Raw genomic sequence first — 17,664 nt, forward strand, 5'->3', positions numbered from 1 at the left:
CAGAAGCAAGTGCTGGCATTCAGAGCATTATAAAAGAATGAGATTAATGCATTTGTAATTCATAAGACAATATTAAAAAGCAGACCAAAACTCCAAGAAGAAGTGTGGGATATCCTCATAGACAGAATTTTGGGAAAAGTGTACAAAATCACTTAACTCCGAGCTATAACTTTACTGCCACCAAGGTCCTGTTATTTCCCCTTTTGGTTTAAACACACAGGAATGCAGAGGCTTCCAACACTGCCTTAGCAGCTGCACCCAGGTTAAGTCCCAAAGAGCTCCCGAGCTCTCACAATTCAGCTCTGAACAGACTCCTCCTCTTCCTGCTCTCTCCCGATGCCAAAGTGTGGAAGTCAATGAGAAACAATTTTGCAACATACAAATCGACCTCCTTTTTCACACTCCTGACAGGTAGGATTGATTGGCTTTCCTTTGAGAGAGCATGGCTGCCAACTCCACATAAAAAACCTGGTAGTTGGAAATTGTTTATTTTAGTCAATGTTGTTACATAATTTGTTGACTTTGACACAGCCTGCTGAGGGAATTTCTGCTGCTTGGCACAGCCGACTGCCGCTGATGTCTGTCTGCTGTGGGATACTCGGTAAAGCAGGTCAGTAGAGTGGTTTGGATTAAGGCAGTTTCCTCCACCCCACAGGGGTTTATTGAAGGGACAGACAGCAGGATTAACAACTCCCAGAGGCTTCAGTGTAACTGTAGTGCTGTTAATGTACCGTGGTAACTGAGCACTGGAACAGAAAGCCCAGAGAGGTTATGGAGTCTCCCTCACTGGAGATAGTCAAGAACCATCTGAATGCAATCCTATGCCATGTGCTCTGGGACGACCCTGCTTAAGCAAGGAGCTTGGACCAGATGACCCTCGGTGGTCCCTTCCAACCTGGGCCGTTTGTTTCTGTGGCCATTTCCAGGGAAAATGCCCAAGCTTGTCTAATCAAATCCCTAAATGTACACGGGAAAAATGTTATGGTGATAATGCACAAAAACTTGCGGTGCAAAGAGACAAGCAGCAGGTCATCATGGGTCCAGAGAAGAGCAACAAGGCTGGTGAAGGGACTGGAGCACAAGTCCTATGGGGAGAGGCTGAGGGAGCTGGGGTTGTTTAGCCTGGAGAAGAGGAGGCTCAGAGGTGACCTCAGCACTGTCTAGAACTACCTGAAGGGAAGTTCTAGCCAGATGGGGGTTGATCTCTTCTCCCAGGCACTCAGGAATGGGACAAGGGGGCACGGGCTCAAGCTCTGCCAGGGGAAATTTAAGTTGGAGATCAGGAAAAAAAAAATTCTTTGCAGAGAGAGTAATCAGGCATTGGAATGGTGTGCCCAGAGAGGTGGAGGATTCACCGTCCCTGGAGGTTTTTAAACTGAGATTGGCCGTGGCACTGAGTGCCATGATCTGGTAAATGGACGGGAGTTGGGCCAAGAGTTGGACTTGATGATGTTGGAGGTCTTTTCCAGCCCAATCGATTCTATGAATCTATGATCACGCTTCGACCGCGGGGAGCCCGGCCCGGCACACACCGCTCCGGCCCGGCCCGGCATAAGCCGCAGGGAGCTGAGTCCAGCTCGGCCCGGCCGTGCCGGCACACGCCGCCCCAGCCTTGCCCGGCTCACGCCGCTCAGACCGCGGGGCTCTGCCGGCAGCGGAAACGCGTCACGGGCCGCACCACGCGCGGGGTCACAGGGCGTACCCTCAGGACAGCGTTTGGATTTGGGACACACTGGGATAAATGTGCCGGGCCGGTTTGCTGCCGCCCCCCGCGGGGTTCGCAGGCACAGGCGGCTGACCCGCTCCCGACACCTAACGCCGGCCGGCGGCGGGCGGGGCGACGCCCAGCCCGTGAAGCTCCCCCGTGGCCTCCGCCTGTCCTTCCAGCCACCTCCGGCCCCGCCTGTCCGGGAATGAGGCACCGCCCCCGACCCCTTCTCCCTGGGCATGAGGCCCCGCCCCGGCCCCGCCTGTCCGGGCAGGAGCCACCGCCCCCGGCCCCTTCTCCCTGGGCATGAGGCACCGCCCCGGCCCCGCCTGTCCGGGCAGGAGCCACCGCCCCCGGCCCCTTCTCCCTGGGCATGAGGCACCGCCCCGGCCCCGCCTGCCCGGGCAGGAGGCACCGCCCCCGGCCCCTTCTCCCTGGGCATGAGGCACCGCCCCGGCCCCGCCTGCCCGGGCAGGAGCCACCGCCCCCGGCACCTCCGGGGCGGGGCGGGTTCTGTGCGACAGCGGCGCGCTCGGGTCGCGTCGCGTATTGCCCCACGTGTAGTCGCTGGGCCGCGATGGGGAAGCGGCGGGACCGGCGGGAGCTGCTGCGCAACCTGAGCAAGAAACAGAAGAAGCACCTGCGGGAGTTCGGGGAGGAGCACCCATTCCACGACAAGTGAGTGCCAGGGGGGACTCCTGCCCCACGGGAGTTGTGGCCGCACCGCGCAGTGCGGCCTTTGACTAGAATCTCGAGAGGAGAGCGGAAGGCCCAAAGTGTGGGCTCGGATTTTCTTGCAGCTGATGCCGTAAACTTGCAGTGCGGCCCAGAGGCCGCGGCGAGGAATGCTGAGGCCGAGGAGTGCGGGCTGGGCTCCCTTTGGACACTGGGCCGAGGAGTGCGGGCTGGGTTCCCTTTGGACACCGGACCGAGGAGTGCGGGCTGGGTTCCCTTTGGACACCGGGCCGATCCCGGGTCTCTCCAGGGCTCCAGCTTTCCCATTGCTTGTCCCATGCACCTTGATGATGCCGCAGAGGCTGTGAAAATACAGCATCGGAGGTCTGTGTGACAGCAGCCATGCCCTCCTCGGCAGAATGCCCGTCTGCCAAAAAGGCACCGTCCTTTTGTACCCCCGTGCAAACTCTGGGGGAAGGAGCCGCTTGGTGCAGGCGCTGTCACACGGTGCTGCTGTAAAGCCTTAGAAGCCTGGGAGGAAAACACTGCTGTGTCACCTGTTTCACATGGGCCTTTAGCAGCAGGCATATAGTGTTAAGGTCTGTTCTTTATGTGTCCCCCTGCACCCTCTCGGCCTCTGTCGCTTGGGATGGAAGGCAGAGTCTTGTCCTGCAGGGAAGAGTGTCCTGTTGTCACCCTGCACAGTGATGCTCAGTTCCACTCAAAGCCCTGCATCTTTTTGAAGTATTTGAGGTTGATTTAAGACCAGCTTGTACAGTGTCTTGTTTGCAGAATTGCAGTACCAGCACTGGTTAATTAAGGCTATTTTCCCTGTAGTTTGTGTCTTTTTCCCAGTTAGATCAATACTTAGAGCTAGAGGTAGGCTCTTGCTCTGGTTAACTTTGTTGCAAGCTATCCTTGTAGCTGGGTTCTTTAAAATTCATTTTAACACCTCATCTTCTGATTAAAACTGAATTTTACTTCAAAACTTCTACTGATTGGTGGTATAGCTTGAGCACTTAAGCTTTGTATATAGAGTGTAGCATCACCTGAGAGAGTGACCCTTCAGGGTAAGTGCCAGTCTGTTTTTTTAGGGAGAAATGTGTGGTACTTCAGTTTTGAGCTTCCTTTTAACTTCTTTAAACTTGTATAACTCATCATTTCACTCCTCCCTTCATCTCTTTCATCTTATATATTGCATCATTGACAGAGTAAGATATTTCAGTGCTTTCTTTTCAGGGTTTCTGGAAGACCAGAAGCAACTCAAATATGTGAACTGGTAATGTATTTTTTAATTCCTTATTTTCATCTTTGTGTAGTTCAGTGAAGTGAAAAACTCTGCATTTCTTTTACCAAGTTATTCAGCCTGATTAAGTTTTTCCATTTAGAAAACAAGTATTTAAGAGACAAAAGTGAATGTGATTTTCATGTGGCTCTGAATTGTTCTCTACAGTGTCTAACTCAAGACTGAATACCATGAGAGGGCAGAAGCAGCAGGAAATAACAGCAGGTTTTTGCATATTACTTAGTCACAATGAAAATTAGATTATGGTTTAAGTTATTGTAATAATGTTAATAAACTTAGTGTTGCATGAGTTAGGAGATGTTTCGTTCTCTGTTGAACAAAAAAATATGTTAATCCCCATTCCTCTTCACCAGATTGACAGTGCTTTACTTTTCTTTCAGTCAGGATTTGGTAACCTCCTTTATCATCAGATGAATAAAACCCTTCGAAGTCTTAGTGTGGAAAAATTAATTACTCTGTTTCATTTGTTTCCTTTAACAATTTTCTGCATTAATATAGTACTTACTGGTTTTTTTCCTGTTGCAGCTGAAAGTAATTAAGAAAGGAGTAGATGGTGTTGTGCCTATAATACTCCTGTTTCACTGTAATTTTGGTTGTAATCTGGATAGTGGTTTGTGAAAGCCCAGGACAGAACTGGCTCCGAGTCTGTCGTGTTTGATATGCAGAGCTGTACAGCTGAGTCAAACCTGACCAGCGCCCTGGATTGGTTGGTTGTCAGTTGTCAGGTGACAGCTATTTCACTTACCTTCTTGAAAGCCAGAAGCATTTCCAGAGTGCTCTGTCTCTTATATGGATGCCCTTCTACAATTTTCAATCTGTGGGTGGTTTACTTAGGAAAATCTAGTGCCAGTTCACTAAAATACCTTGTCTGTGGAGATAAATGCCCTCAGTGCACTGAGACCAAATGATTTTATGATGCTCCAAGTCAAATGAGGGCAGAACACGACCCTTCAGTCTGTCCCCCAAGAAGCTTTCAAAATCTAAATGGAGGTGTCCAGCATAACTATTGGCATAAAATGGTGGCTTTTGAAAAATGTCATTGCATTTGCATGGGAGAGGGGAAACATAACAATGGAAGCAGAGGTAAGGGTATTTGCCTGCTGCCTAATAATAGATCATTACTGGGTTTGATGTTACACTCGTGTTTTCCTTTCCAGTCTGAGAATTCTGATAAATCGAGTGCAGAAAGCGATTCGGAGACTGAAGTGGAACAGGTCTCTGTATATCATAAGCTCCTGGCTACCCTAAAGACCTCACCTGAGTCTGAGAGTGAGGAAGAGGAAGATGAAAGTGAATCAGAAGAAGCTGAGGAAAGTGAGGCAGAAATGGACAGTGAAGGGTCCCAGGAGCCTGGAGAAGCAGATGGAGGTGAAGATAAGAAGGATGTACCAGAGGAGAAAGAAGGTAGTTTGTCTTTTCCCATGCTTTGGTAAATGTTGGTTGAGTAACATAACATTTTTAGCCAGGATCCTGATGCAGACTGACTTGTTGGCTGTGTGCTCTTTGGCCTTGGAGTCTGTTGCTGCATTGCCTCTGTGTGGGTGGGAGCAGCAGCTGCTGAAGGATTGAGCAGGGGAAAGGGTAGCTGTGCTCATTTTCTGTCAGACAGCCTGCTGCTGCTTCCTCAGATGTTGTTTGTGCGGCAGCACAGGGGAAAACCACATGGAGCAGCATACCAGGGGTTCTCACCCACTCGTGGGAGATGCAAGCTGTTCTCTTGAGCAGCATCTGGCTTGGCTGCTGCCACTGAGAGGAGGGAAAGGTTTGCCTCGTAGCAGAGGAAAGAGTATGTAAACTGGGAGGAAACCTCTGCCATTATGACGAGGTATCCTCATTCATGAAGTCTGCAAAGAAATTATTGGAGGAAGGAGTCAACTTTTATTTTTTTCCAGTTATTTGGGGGTTTTGGAAACTAAAAGTTATATTCCCCAAATAGGTTACTTTTTTCTTTTTCTCTGGGGAAAAATATTTTGTATTATGTAACATTTGGCATGCTAGCCAAAAGTCATCTTTATTATAGAATACAAAACCTGCTTTTACCTTTTTTGATCGAGTATTGGGAGAAAAAAAACAGTAACTCAAAGGGAACATCTCCAGTCAGTAACTTTTCCAGGAGGAAATAACCCATTTCTCCCTCTAACCATTTACAGCTACAGACACAGCAGAGCAGATGCTTGGCCAGGAGCAGGATGATGGCGCAGATACCTCTTGTGACCCACATCATCGGGTAACTGAGGAGTTTACTGATGTGAAACATGAATCTGAATTTAGCTTGGAAACCAATTTCATGGAAGAGGAGAGTGGAGATTGCAATGCAGATACGAGAGACAGCAGTTCTTCACAGGCTGTTTCAGAAGGTAGTGTATTTGTGTGTAGAAGGGTATCTGTAAACATGTTTAAATTATCAAACACCTTTGGGACACACCGTACAGCTTCAGAGTTCTTCCACTGCATTATTCATTGCATTGCCCACGTGTGAGCTGGTTCCATAAAGGATGCTTAATGCTAGTGCAGTTGTGTAGCTGAACCATTTGTTTTCTGTAGCCCCTGTGGACTGGGATTAGTGCCTGATTTCTGATGTGACTGATAAAGCCTGAAGTATCAAGAACTAGAAATATCTGTGGAGTGTGTTACTGTGTTCTGTTGCTTTAAGAGTAGTTTTAAAAGCCTGTGTAATATGACGGGCTCTGCAAACCTCTGCTTGACTATGGAAGATATTCTTGGCACAAATAGCACAGGAGATAATCACAAAGCTGACCTGTGAGGGCATCCTTCACAACTCAGTGGAGTTAGAGGTGAGATTCTGAGGAGCTTGGTGCAGCCACAGTAATTTAGACAAATGCTCAGGGCTCTCAGAATTTTGAAGGTTATGCAGAGGGTCTGATTGCTCCAGCATCAGGAAAGCACACGGCGCCAGTGGAGCACGCGAGGTGTCTTTTAAACATATAGTGCAGAATCTGAGTGCACTGATGGGTGCATCAGAGCTCCAGTGTTGGAGTCATCCCACCATATGTAATAGAAATAACTGTGTTGCACCATGTGCAATCATTCAGTGATATGCCACACATTGGCACTTGCAGAGCTTCTGCTCATATTTCATGCTCTGTGGTTTTAATATCAGATGGCATAGTTTGAGAGAGAGAAATGTGTTTATAGCATCTTTAGTGATGCTGGATTGTCATCTTGGAGCAGCAGCTGACATTAGATCTGAGAGGCAGCCTGGTTGATACATGAAGTGTGTGGAAGCATCAAAGGGCCATGTGATAGAAAAAACAGCTCGTTCCTGTTACCATAAGAATATGACTTATGCTGTTGGCATTGCATTTTAATGAGAATGGTAGGTCTCCAACTGCATGCTAAGTATCCTAACAGCATTGTTCCACCTATAAATGATGCACTACTTCTCAGTGGGTTCTTGTAGTTCGGAAGTGTCTTTGGAATCTATTACAGAAAATGTGTTACCTAAGGTAGCAGAAAGGGGTGAACTTCTAGTCTAGTCCTGAGGTCACTAGAATTCCTGAAAATGCATCCTATTTTATTCTGTCTACTTTATCTGAAAAATGCTGAAATCAGTAAAACTCAGCTGAGGAGAGAGCCTGTAGTACAATTAAATGTTACTCTGTTCATTTGTGTTGCTGGGAAGATTTTCTCAACAGTGTCATGATTAGCAAATGTCTTGACTTTTGCCTGGATGACTTGTATGTGGGCTGGATATTTGTTGGCAAGCACTCGTGTTCCCTAATTAGTTTTCTTTATGCAGTGAGCACTGCTGTGCTGCAAGCAGGATACAGGGCTTGGCTTTCAAAATAAGCTTTGCATGTGACTTTATGCATGCCAGTGTCTTTGAATATAATATGATTTAACAGTTATTTGCCTCTGCTTTCCTTTCCAAAAAGAAATGCTGATTAGATAAATCAGACTTTTGCTCACTTCGGGCAATTTTTGCCTCTATTCTCCAAAACCCACCTAATATTTTGTGCTTTGTTACAAACTGTGTTCATATCACTACCCAAAACCCTGGGGCAGAACTGTTTATAAATTAGGAAGGGCAGTAAGTTCTCTTGGGGCTTTACTGTTGACAGCCTTTTTCACCTGCAGGCGATGGACATGTCCGAGCTAAACGCAGAAAATTATCCCAGTGTTTTCTACTACATACTGGTTTCCTGTCCAACACTTATTTTGTTCTTGAAAATTCTAGTACTTTCATAAGTGCTTCTTTTTCTTTTTTAAAAGCAATCTGTCAAATCTGTTCTCTCTCTTCTTGTAAAGAGAATTTGACATCCTTTCTCTCATCTCCAAGTGCTTTGAAATAACTAGTTTTAATTGTGGTGTCTCAGCATGGAAAGTGTTCTCGTTTGCAAATCCATTCTGAGACTTGATTCCACTATTAGCTGCAATAGTTCTCAGGCTATTTTTTTGTTGTTGTTATAAATAGATCCATTTAAACAGCATATGGACAAAGAACTTGAAGAAAAAGAAATAGAGAAAATGTCCACAGATCCTAAAACTTCAAGTCAAAGCCAGGTAATCATGTTCTGTACCCATCCAGAGTTCCTAAAGATGCCTGCCTTAAAATAATCCTTTTTATGTAAAAATTAAGTAGATTATAATTGTTATTATTAGCTGTTGGCAGTGGAATTGTCAAGATTTTGTCACTGTGTTGTTGTTGAACACTTTTCTTATTCACTTAGTGCTGGGCAAGAGTTGAAATCTGAACTCTGCTGTTCTGTAGGCACATGGCGACACATCTGAGACACAGATGTAGAGTTTGATCTGTGGTCCCAAACCCTTGATACAGAGTAGAAAGAGGGCTTGTTTCTGAGGTGTGACAGCATGATGCCAGGGATGTGCTCTGCAGCTGAACCCATAAGGTGACCACATGCAGTTTTAAAAGTACTTGTGATGCACTTCCACCTTCTTGCTTCAGGGTGACATTGACAAGCCAGTGAAGGGGAATTTAATACTTACATTGTTAATTCTGGCAATAATATGGGAATTGCAGTACCAGAAAACAACCTCATTGCTTAACAGAGAATATTGCTTTTAGAAATACTTGTTTTTAGACAAATCCATCCTTCCTAACTTTTTCACATCTGATTTTGTTTTGGAGAATTGCCTTCCATTCTGGTCAACCATATGCTGGGTGACATTCATTGGAAGATGTCCAATGGTTAGTTAGTCAGAGAGAAAGCTGTAATTTTTTAGAATTTTGATTTACTTTTTTTCTTTTTTGGAATATGGTGGCAAAAATTACCAGTGCCACCTGAAGCAGTGCATAATATATCATTCCTTAAATTGGTGTAGCTTCTTTATGGGGATAGTTTGGGACAACTTGCATGGCAGAAGACTTAAAGTTCAGAGTTTTTCCCTACTACACTGATAGCTGTTGCCCTCAAAATCAGACAGACATCCAGCAAGATTTCATTTAGCAACTGAATCACAGCTGCTGGGAGTAGCCCGTAATGGGTTTGGTTTCATCTCTAAATAAAGTATGTACCTCAATATGGTCAATTGATAAGCATAGTTGAAATCCAGGGTTTTCATCTTTTTCCTGGTTTGAGCCACTGATTTGCTGGGTGGGTTAGTCAGAAAATTGCATCCTTCCTCAGTTTTCTGTAAAATCAGAAAGTTATAGACACATCACTGCAAGATCCATCCAGATCTACTGAGCTCAAGTTTATTGTTATTTACTCTGGTAGACTCTAAAAGAGATTGCATATTGGAAAAAAATGTTTCAACTTGAATATGAAGAGGTAATTTCTTAAATTTCATTAACTTGATGAAACTGTCAGTTGTGTTGACATGCCTTTAAGGGTACTAAGTTTGATACATATGACTCCTCTTTGTTGGATTTTTTTTCAGTGGCCAAGGTTGGGCCAACTGACTTTTTCTTCCACTTTGGAGAAACATAAAACTTTGAAAGCAGACAAAGAAGTTGATGTGAAACAGCTTTATCTCCACAAGCCTTTAGAGTCTACTTGGCCAAAAGTGAATAAACAAATTCTGTCCTCAGTGAACAAACCAAGCGATTCCTCTTTTACCCCGTTACAAAGAGAGCTCTTCTGTATCATGAATACATACCGAGACTTGTTCTATCCAGAAGGAAATGCTTTAACAAACGGAGAAGAAATCCGGCATGCTTACTGTTTGCATGCCTTGAACCATGTTCTGAAGGCAAATGCCCAGGTGCTCAGCAACAATGCCAAACGAAGAGACCGAAAGCCAGGGACCGATACCGATGACTACAGGGATCAGGGGCTCACTAGACCTAAGGTAAGAGCTCTGTTAACATGGTGCCCCCATCCCCACCCTGGCTGCCTGTCAAAAACAGCCTGGTAGCTTATGTAGAAGTGCTTCTGTTGCTGCTCTCTCAGGTGACGTTTCTGGGCGTGTGGCTTTCCACATCCCTTTATTATGCCTGGAAGTTGTCCTCTGTGGCCCAGACAAATGCCCTGTGAGAAGCAGCAAGCACAGGGTCATTAACCAGCCTGTCTCTGTGCACAGCCATGAGTTTGACTTACCTCTTTGTCCTCCTACCACTACAGACTGACATGTCACCTTTTCCTGCTTCCATATCTAAGTCTGCCAGTACAGACAGGTGCCTCCACATCAGTCTTCCACGTCAGAGCAGGGAGTGTAGGCTGTCACCCAGTGTGGTTTGTGCCAGAATGTTTTTGTCTTCACACACTTGTAAGGACTTGTCTGTGTGGAATGATCTTTCTGTAGCTGGGGGTTCTCAGAGAATCCCAGTTCCATTGTCAAGGCAACCTGTCATAGCTGGGGGAGTGGGCCCCAAACAAATCCTCCCTGGATTCACAGTATCCTCTAGTTGATAACCAGGCAGATCCAACTATGGCCAGCCTGTCACCGGTGTGCCAGCTGCCTGTTGAACAATTCCAGAATTGGGTTTCAGAATTAGCACACCTGGCAAATGCCTTTGGTTTCTCTGTTGACTCCCCAGTTAAACATTTGTATTTCACAGGTCTGTGCAGAGACTATCGCCAGCCATTGACCCTGCCTGCCTGTGTGTCACAGGAGCTTTTGCTTGCCTGGGGGTGAGGGGGAACAGGAGAACGTGCTTTCAGTTCCCCTGTACTACTACCCTGAGTGTGAGATGGGGAACCAAGCTGAGCTGCTGGCCAGTACTAGTTCAAGACCACACTGCATCTCAGTGCATCCTCCATCCCTGCTGCATGTCAGAATTGTTTTGATTGTTGTGATGCCCCATGGGGGCATATCCAAGCAAAAAAGATTCATTTAACGTACAGTTAACTGCGAGTGTTCATATTTCATGGTTATTCTGTTTTAACTGTCGATCTGTGCAGGTACTGATGATAGTGCCCTTCAGGGAATGTGCTCTGCGAATTGTGCATATTCTCATCAGTCTTCTTGAAGTGAATGACAAAAAAAAAATAGATGTAAGTAATAAAAAGCGCTTCAAAGGGGAGTTTGGCTCTGACCCAGAAGAGAAGCCCCCCAACCTGAAAAGACCTGAAGATTATGAAGCCGTCTTTGCTGGCAACATTGATGACCACTTCAGAATTGGTAATGACCTACTGAACAGTAGGTTTTAGCTTGTAAGAAAATGTGAAATAACAAGTTCTTCCCAAATGTCTAGGAGCTGTCAGGGCTAGAAGTGAAACTCTAGGCTCTCTGGTATTCCTGCTGGTTTTGCCCTGGCAACTTTGATTTTTCTGAAAATATTTCTTGCCCTACCAGAACTTAAAGAGGAAGAGAAAATAGGAAAGTAATTATTTTCACATCAAGTTCAGAATCATTTAAAATGCAGTGGCTGCATTATTCTAGCAGGACTGCCCACACCTCATTTTGAAGTTAGCCTTGATTATGCAGCAAAGTCTTTCATGTTATAAAAAAAATAAATCTTTTGGGTTTAATCAGCGTGTTCACAATGTCTCTTGTAGTCGGTAATGGCTGGAACAAAATTAAAGCTCAATACTGAGCAAAGCAGTTTTCTGCTTTGCTGCCCATGGTTTTCATGAAAGCAAATGGGGAGCCAGCAAGTAGGAGTGTTGAACCAGCAGCAAATTTGAGACTGTTTCATAATATTGTAATCTTATGCTGTTTAGTAACTCAGTATGCAGAGAATTAGCTAGTGGCTTGGTTCCTGGAGCTGCCAAGATGAGAAGGCAGTTTTTATAACTTGACAGATCAGAGGCTTTTGAAATATTGTGCCTTGAAAGACAAATTGGCACCCCAAGAAATGTAACGAAGATTACAGGCAGGTTGCACTCAGTCTTCCTTCCTTCCTTCTTTCCCCAGTGAATATCTCTCAGGCTGAAAGCATCTTACTTTCAGTGGCATAATAATTTTCCTTTCAGTCCTCTCCCATAACACAGTCTGCTTGTTCCACTTACTAGGTGTTAAGAAATGCTTGAAGAAACTTTCAGTGCTGTTACTTGCAGAAGCAAATCATAGAAGCAGAATAATTTTCTTACTGTGCCTCACACCCTGTTACTTCTGCACAAAGATCTAATTTAAAGCATATTTGTTATGCCTTACTGAAACCACTCTTTCACATTTTTAAATAGAAAAAAGACTTTGCTAAACTGTGTATCTTCTCTGCCAAGTGATATCTTCTTCCTGGAAATTCAACCAATTGTACCTTTCTTTTTTTCTTTTCTTTTTTCTTTTCTTTTTTCTTTTTTCTTTTCTTTTTTTCTTTTCTTTTTTTCTTTTCTTTTTTTCTTTTCTTTTTTTTCTTTTCTCTTTTCTTTTCTTTTCTTTTCTTTTCTTTTCTTTTCTTTTCTTTTCTTTTCTTTTCTTTTCTTTTCTTTTCTTTTCTTTTCTTTTCTTTAATCATTTTTATAATTGGGTTAAAATAGCAGTGGGGACCCCCACCACTGTCTGTCTGTGTTAAACTCTTGGAAGGGCCCTCAACTACCTGTGATAGATGCTTCACACAGACAGGGAAAGAAGTTGGAGAGACACCTTTATTGGGCAGACTATAGGGTGGTTTAAATGTGGTCTGGGCTAGCTGGATTTTTAAGATCAGAAAACAAGGAGTTCTAGCAATATTACTGTGTAGTTCTGACAGAAACTCCTTTGATTCGTTTCCTTTGCTGCCTATAACATGAGAGGTGATGCACAAGCTGGTTCAGCATGTACCCTACGTGGTGGTGTGACAAGCAGTGGCAGGGAAAGTGCAAGACTAGTCAAGCTTTTGGTTGTTGTAATATGAAGAACCTTTTCCTTTGAGGTTTAGTAGTAAGTCTTGTAGCCCTGTAAATAAAGGTAGTTTATAGTCAAGGAGTCCACAGCGAATCTTTCATGACAGATTAAGGTAACAGCTACTGTGATACCTAAAGGCAGAGACCAAAGTTTAGGATTTAGGGTGAAAGGAGTAGTTAATAATTTCTGTCTGTTTTTCTCCTGAAGTTTTTCAGGGCTCTCATCCCCCTGTTTTAGCAGAAGAATCACCAAAAATATGTTTCAGTCAAAAAATTTTGTCCAAGTTATTAAAAATCTGGAAAAAAGTACTACTAAAAGACTTGGCTGAACTTCGTGAAGATTTTCCAAATTCTTGTCAAACAGGGTAGAGTGGGTAAGCACTTTTTGAGGAAAGAAGAGTTTCAGACAGATTAGTTGTGTCCAGCTGTAATCATCAGCATGTGTCAAGGGGGAGGAGGTGCAGGGAGTTACGATTACAGAGCCTGCTGGAAGAATACAGTAGATAATTGATCTTAACTAAGAATTTGCTGTTGATTGTTGTTGTACAGGAGTTGCAATTCTTCAGAAGAGTATGAGACTGTACGCACCATTTTACTCATCGGACATCATCATTGCCTCTCCCCTGGGGATGAGGACTGTTATTGGCGCGGAGGGTGAGAAGAAGAGAGATTTTGATTTTCTGTCGTCAGTAGAAATTCTTATAATTGATCAAGCAGATATTTACCTGATGCAGAACTGGGAACATGTTCTGGTGCGTTTTCTGTATGTATTCATTTTTGTGTTGTCCTGTGTCATGTTAGTCTGATGTAACTCGGGTTTGGCAGATAACAACACTGCTGATTTTTACTGACTTGATTCTGGACATGAATGTTTGTTCCTTTTTTTCTGCCACCCTGATATTTTCTTCATGCTAAGAATATTCTTTCTACAGATTTTGGTAGTATTCAGCATCCATTCTTTATAAGTCTTAGTGGTGTATTTCATCAGAGATATTTTTTGGACAGTTTTAATTATCTTGGAGGATGAGATAACGATGATTCTTTTAATCACATCTTGGAGAAAATATGCCAGCTGTCTGACTGCACAGTGTCTCACTCAGAGTGCAGCCATGTGAGGAATCTCTGCAAGCTAATTCAGGTTCCCCCAGAAAGCAATAGGAGCCGCTGCATGTCTTCATTGACTTCAGAGACACTAAGCATTAGTCATGTCCATAGTTAAACAATATGAAGGTTTTCCTGTATATTCAATGAAAATAGAGCTTTTGGATTGTGACTAGTATGTGGTAGTACCCATTCTTTTTGGCTTTTGGTAAAAAACCGTTTCCAGGACTGAAGTGGTGGGGGTTTTCTTTCCACACAGAAACGCCTTTGAGGTACCTTGACCAGGCATTTTGACAGCATGATGTTACTGTGCATTTTGAGTGAGTCCAGAAGGTGTCTTCTTTCCTCAGGAGTCACAGGAGTAACACTTGAGCCTGCACAATATGCAAAGAATAAGCCCTGGAGCCTGTTTCCCCTTTTTTTTATGTGCAAATGTCTGCCATATGGTGTCAGGGATTCCAGTCCTAGGCATTATTCCTGGAGGGCAAAATGAGGTGTATTTCTTCATGTGCACCCAAACTGTCCCTGAATGTGATGGAAGCTGAGCTGCACTTGGGCTTCTTTGAGCTCAGAAACCTTGGGCCAATTGACTTTAATACAGACAAATCCATTATACTTGCCTCAGGGAGAAGATAGGAAGCAAAGGTTACTGTTACTGGTGACTAAAGAGATGGTTGCTTTCAGTTCTGTGACAGGAAAACAAGTAAATTACTCCTGCTGTGGTCAATAAATTCGAGACAGTCATGCCTTGGGAGATGCTGCTGGTTTATATTCAGTGCTATCTTGCTGGTCCCTGCCCTCCTCAGTGCAGTTCAGGCTTTTGCAGGGAGGGTGCAGGGATGTCAGTAGTGATGTGTCCCCACCTGTCTGTACAGCACCTGATGAAGCACATTAACCTGCTGCCTCTGGATTCCCACGGGGTCGACTTTTCCCGAGTGCGAATGCTGAACCTCAACAACTGGTGCAAGTACTACAGACAGACACTGCTGTTCAGTGCTGTTCAGGACCCCCAGATCAACTCTGTCTTCAACAAACACTGCTTCAATTATGCTGGGCAGGTGAGTTCACAGAGGAGCTGAAAGCTGCTTTCTGGTGCTGGCAGAAGGGAGGGTGGGAAGAACAGAAAACCCAGCAAGCAGAAAAATTCCATAATTTAATTGCTTAAAGTAATTTTTCTTACCCAGACATTTCAGTCTGAATCTCCATGATGCTGCATGCTGTGCCAGAGGCGTGAAGAACTACTCTTTATGCAGCCGTGCTTGTTTTATCCTTTTTTTTTTTGGTGGGTAGCTGCTGTTTTATGCCAGGAATCGTGTATTTCTTTTTCCTAATTTGACACACAGAAGTTGTTTTATTTATTTTCTTGTTAAAGGGAGGGTTCACCTGCTTCCCTTTATCTCCTGCTGTATAAGAAGCATAAATTGTTAGTACTTTGTAAGAAACAGGTAAAAGTAAAAACCTTAGTAGACCATCTCAAATATATGGAAGTCAGGACATAAGCAGTTGTGTATTTAAGAGATCCAGTATGTGTATACATGACACTAATTTTGTATTGGAGCTTTCCTAGGAACAGCCTTGTGCACCTCTGGCAGATGTGAGTTCCAAGCAGAATGCTGGCTGGAGCGTGCCTGCCTTTGGCTTCCCTAAACATCCTGCTTTCCTCTCACAGGTGGCTGTCCGCAACCTGCCGCTCACTGGCTCCATTAGCCATGTTGTGGTCCAACTTCCTCATGTTTTTCGGAGATTAGAAGCTGAAAGTGTAACTTCTGTAATAGATGCAAGGTACTTTGTGTTTCAGACTGTTTTGCTGTGCCCTAATGACTGCAATTTCAGAGTTAGTGGAGCGTAGTGTTTCATGCAGAGCACCCTGTGTTTTCCCCACAGAAGGATGCCTTTATTAGTCCTCAGGTGTAGACTGGACGCTGCACATGTGGAGGGGAATACTGGCCTTCTCCTTGCCAAAGGCACAGGAGTATAAACTCTGGGAAAAGAATAGCAGTCTCTACCATGATTGCATAGTACTGATAAAGTCTTATATCTTCTACACATGTAGAAATTTCATGAAGTTAAAAGAAGGAAAAATGTAGAAAAAACCTTCTGTAGTCTGTTGTTTGATGATATTGCTGTTCCAGGTCACATCAGTATTGGAAAGCTAAATGTCAGCTCTGATTACAACGTACTTGTTTTCTCTACCCGAGGTTTCAGTTTTTCATCGATAAGGTCTTGCCCGAGTACCGCGATGCCATCATGTCACACACGCTCATTTATGTCCCGTCATACTTCGACTACGTGCGTCTTCGAAATTACTTCAAGAAAGAAGACCTGAATTTTACTCACATTTGTGAATACACTAAAAAGGCTGCTGTCTGCAGAGCCAGGCGGTTCTTTCTTAAGGGAGAGAAACAGTTTTTGTTGTTCACTGAGCGCTTCCACTTTTACAAAAGGTAAATTGTGGACCAAGTTTTCCCTCTGAGTTGCACGTGTGCTATTTTGAAGGTCAAGTCTGACCTTAATCGTATATGGGCTATACTGCTTTTTGAATCTCTTGGATCTCCCTGAGGACTTCTTTGACTGAAGTAAAATCTGCTGAGTTTAATTTAAAGTTTTTGCATGTTGTCAGCAGTCCCTTTGCAGAGACTTTAGTACTTCGGTATGCATAAGGCATTATTCAGGAGGGTAAGTGCTGCCAAGTTCCTCTGATGTCAGGACAGAATGATATAACCTGTATATGGGATTCATTGGGCCTTTTATTTGTGTTCATCTGTGCCACAGTAATTGTGCAAAATTTTGGAAAAGTATGTGTAACTGATTCATTAATGCAGTACAGCAAACTGAGGCCACCTGGAAAATTGGCTACGTCCTGACTGGAGCTGTTTAGAAGTTTCTAATGAAATGGGATTTTTTCTGTTAGCAGAAGGTGTTTTGTCAAATACGAAAAGTTTCATAAATCTTAGTCTGATCAGGCTTCACTGTCTTAAAATCCAAGCTAAAAAGGCTGACTACTACACAAATTGGTGGTGGTCAGTACTTTAGAAGTCATTGTGCCTGACAGTGTTAAATTTTGTCATAAATTGTGCTTCTCTATTTAGTCTTCAGTCTATGATACAGGGTTTGTAGAGTTGAGTTACAACTGACAAGCATCAAAGTTGATAGAAATTGGAAGAATTTATACAAGATTGGTGTTTGAACATGCAAATTTTTATAAAATTTGCAACAAATTTCCTTCTTTGCTTTTTCCTGCTACAGGTATACAGTAAAGGGCATTAGGAACCTCATTTTCTACGAGTTACCAACATACTCCCACTTCTACAGTGAGATTTGTAACATGATGAAGGCCACAGACAATGGAGTGGACGCTACTTGGACTTGCACTGTGCTCTACTCCAAGTATGATGCTCAGAAATTGGCTGCAGTGGTTGGCATAGATCGCACAGCTCAAATGCTGCAGTCCAAGAAAAACGTGCACCTCTTTGTTACAGGAGAGAATGAATAAGCGATACTACAGACTGGACAATTGGATGAACCTGCATTTCACTCCTAATGCAGTTTTTTATATTGCTTTTTAAAAAAGTGTTAAACTTTTTACTCCCTTTCATTAAATAATCTATTGAAATTGTTGATATAGTAGTAAGTTTTGTATTTTGATACTCTGGCCAACAAGAAACAAAGAATGTCATTCAAAAAGG

The 17,664-nt window shown here is 43.8% G+C and overlaps 1 protein-coding gene across 1 annotated transcript; it reads left to right on the forward strand.

The window, feature by feature from the left end:
- Positions 1-273: 273 nt before the first annotated feature.
- On the forward strand, positions 274-17,595 carry UTP25 (UTP25 small subunit processome component). Its single transcript, XM_071577804.1, has 13 exons — positions 274-411; positions 532-2,386; positions 3,623-3,662; positions 4,847-5,093; positions 5,840-6,046; positions 8,125-8,213; positions 9,552-9,962; positions 11,015-11,234; positions 13,427-13,629; positions 14,854-15,036; positions 15,648-15,760; positions 16,177-16,422; positions 17,225-17,595. The coding sequence occupies exons 2-13, from the start codon at positions 2,082-2,084 to the stop codon at positions 17,469-17,471; spliced, it is 2,511 nt and encodes an 836-aa protein (XP_071433905.1). The 5' UTR covers positions 274-411; positions 532-2,081; the 3' UTR covers positions 17,472-17,595.
- Positions 17,596-17,664: the final 69 nt, after the last annotated feature.

The sequence above is a fragment of the Pithys albifrons genome, chromosome 2 (assembly GCF_047495875.1).
Source record: "Pithys albifrons albifrons isolate INPA30051 chromosome 2, PitAlb_v1, whole genome shotgun sequence".
In the NCBI taxonomy this organism is placed as follows: Eukaryota; Metazoa; Chordata; class Aves; order Passeriformes; family Thamnophilidae; genus Pithys; species Pithys albifrons.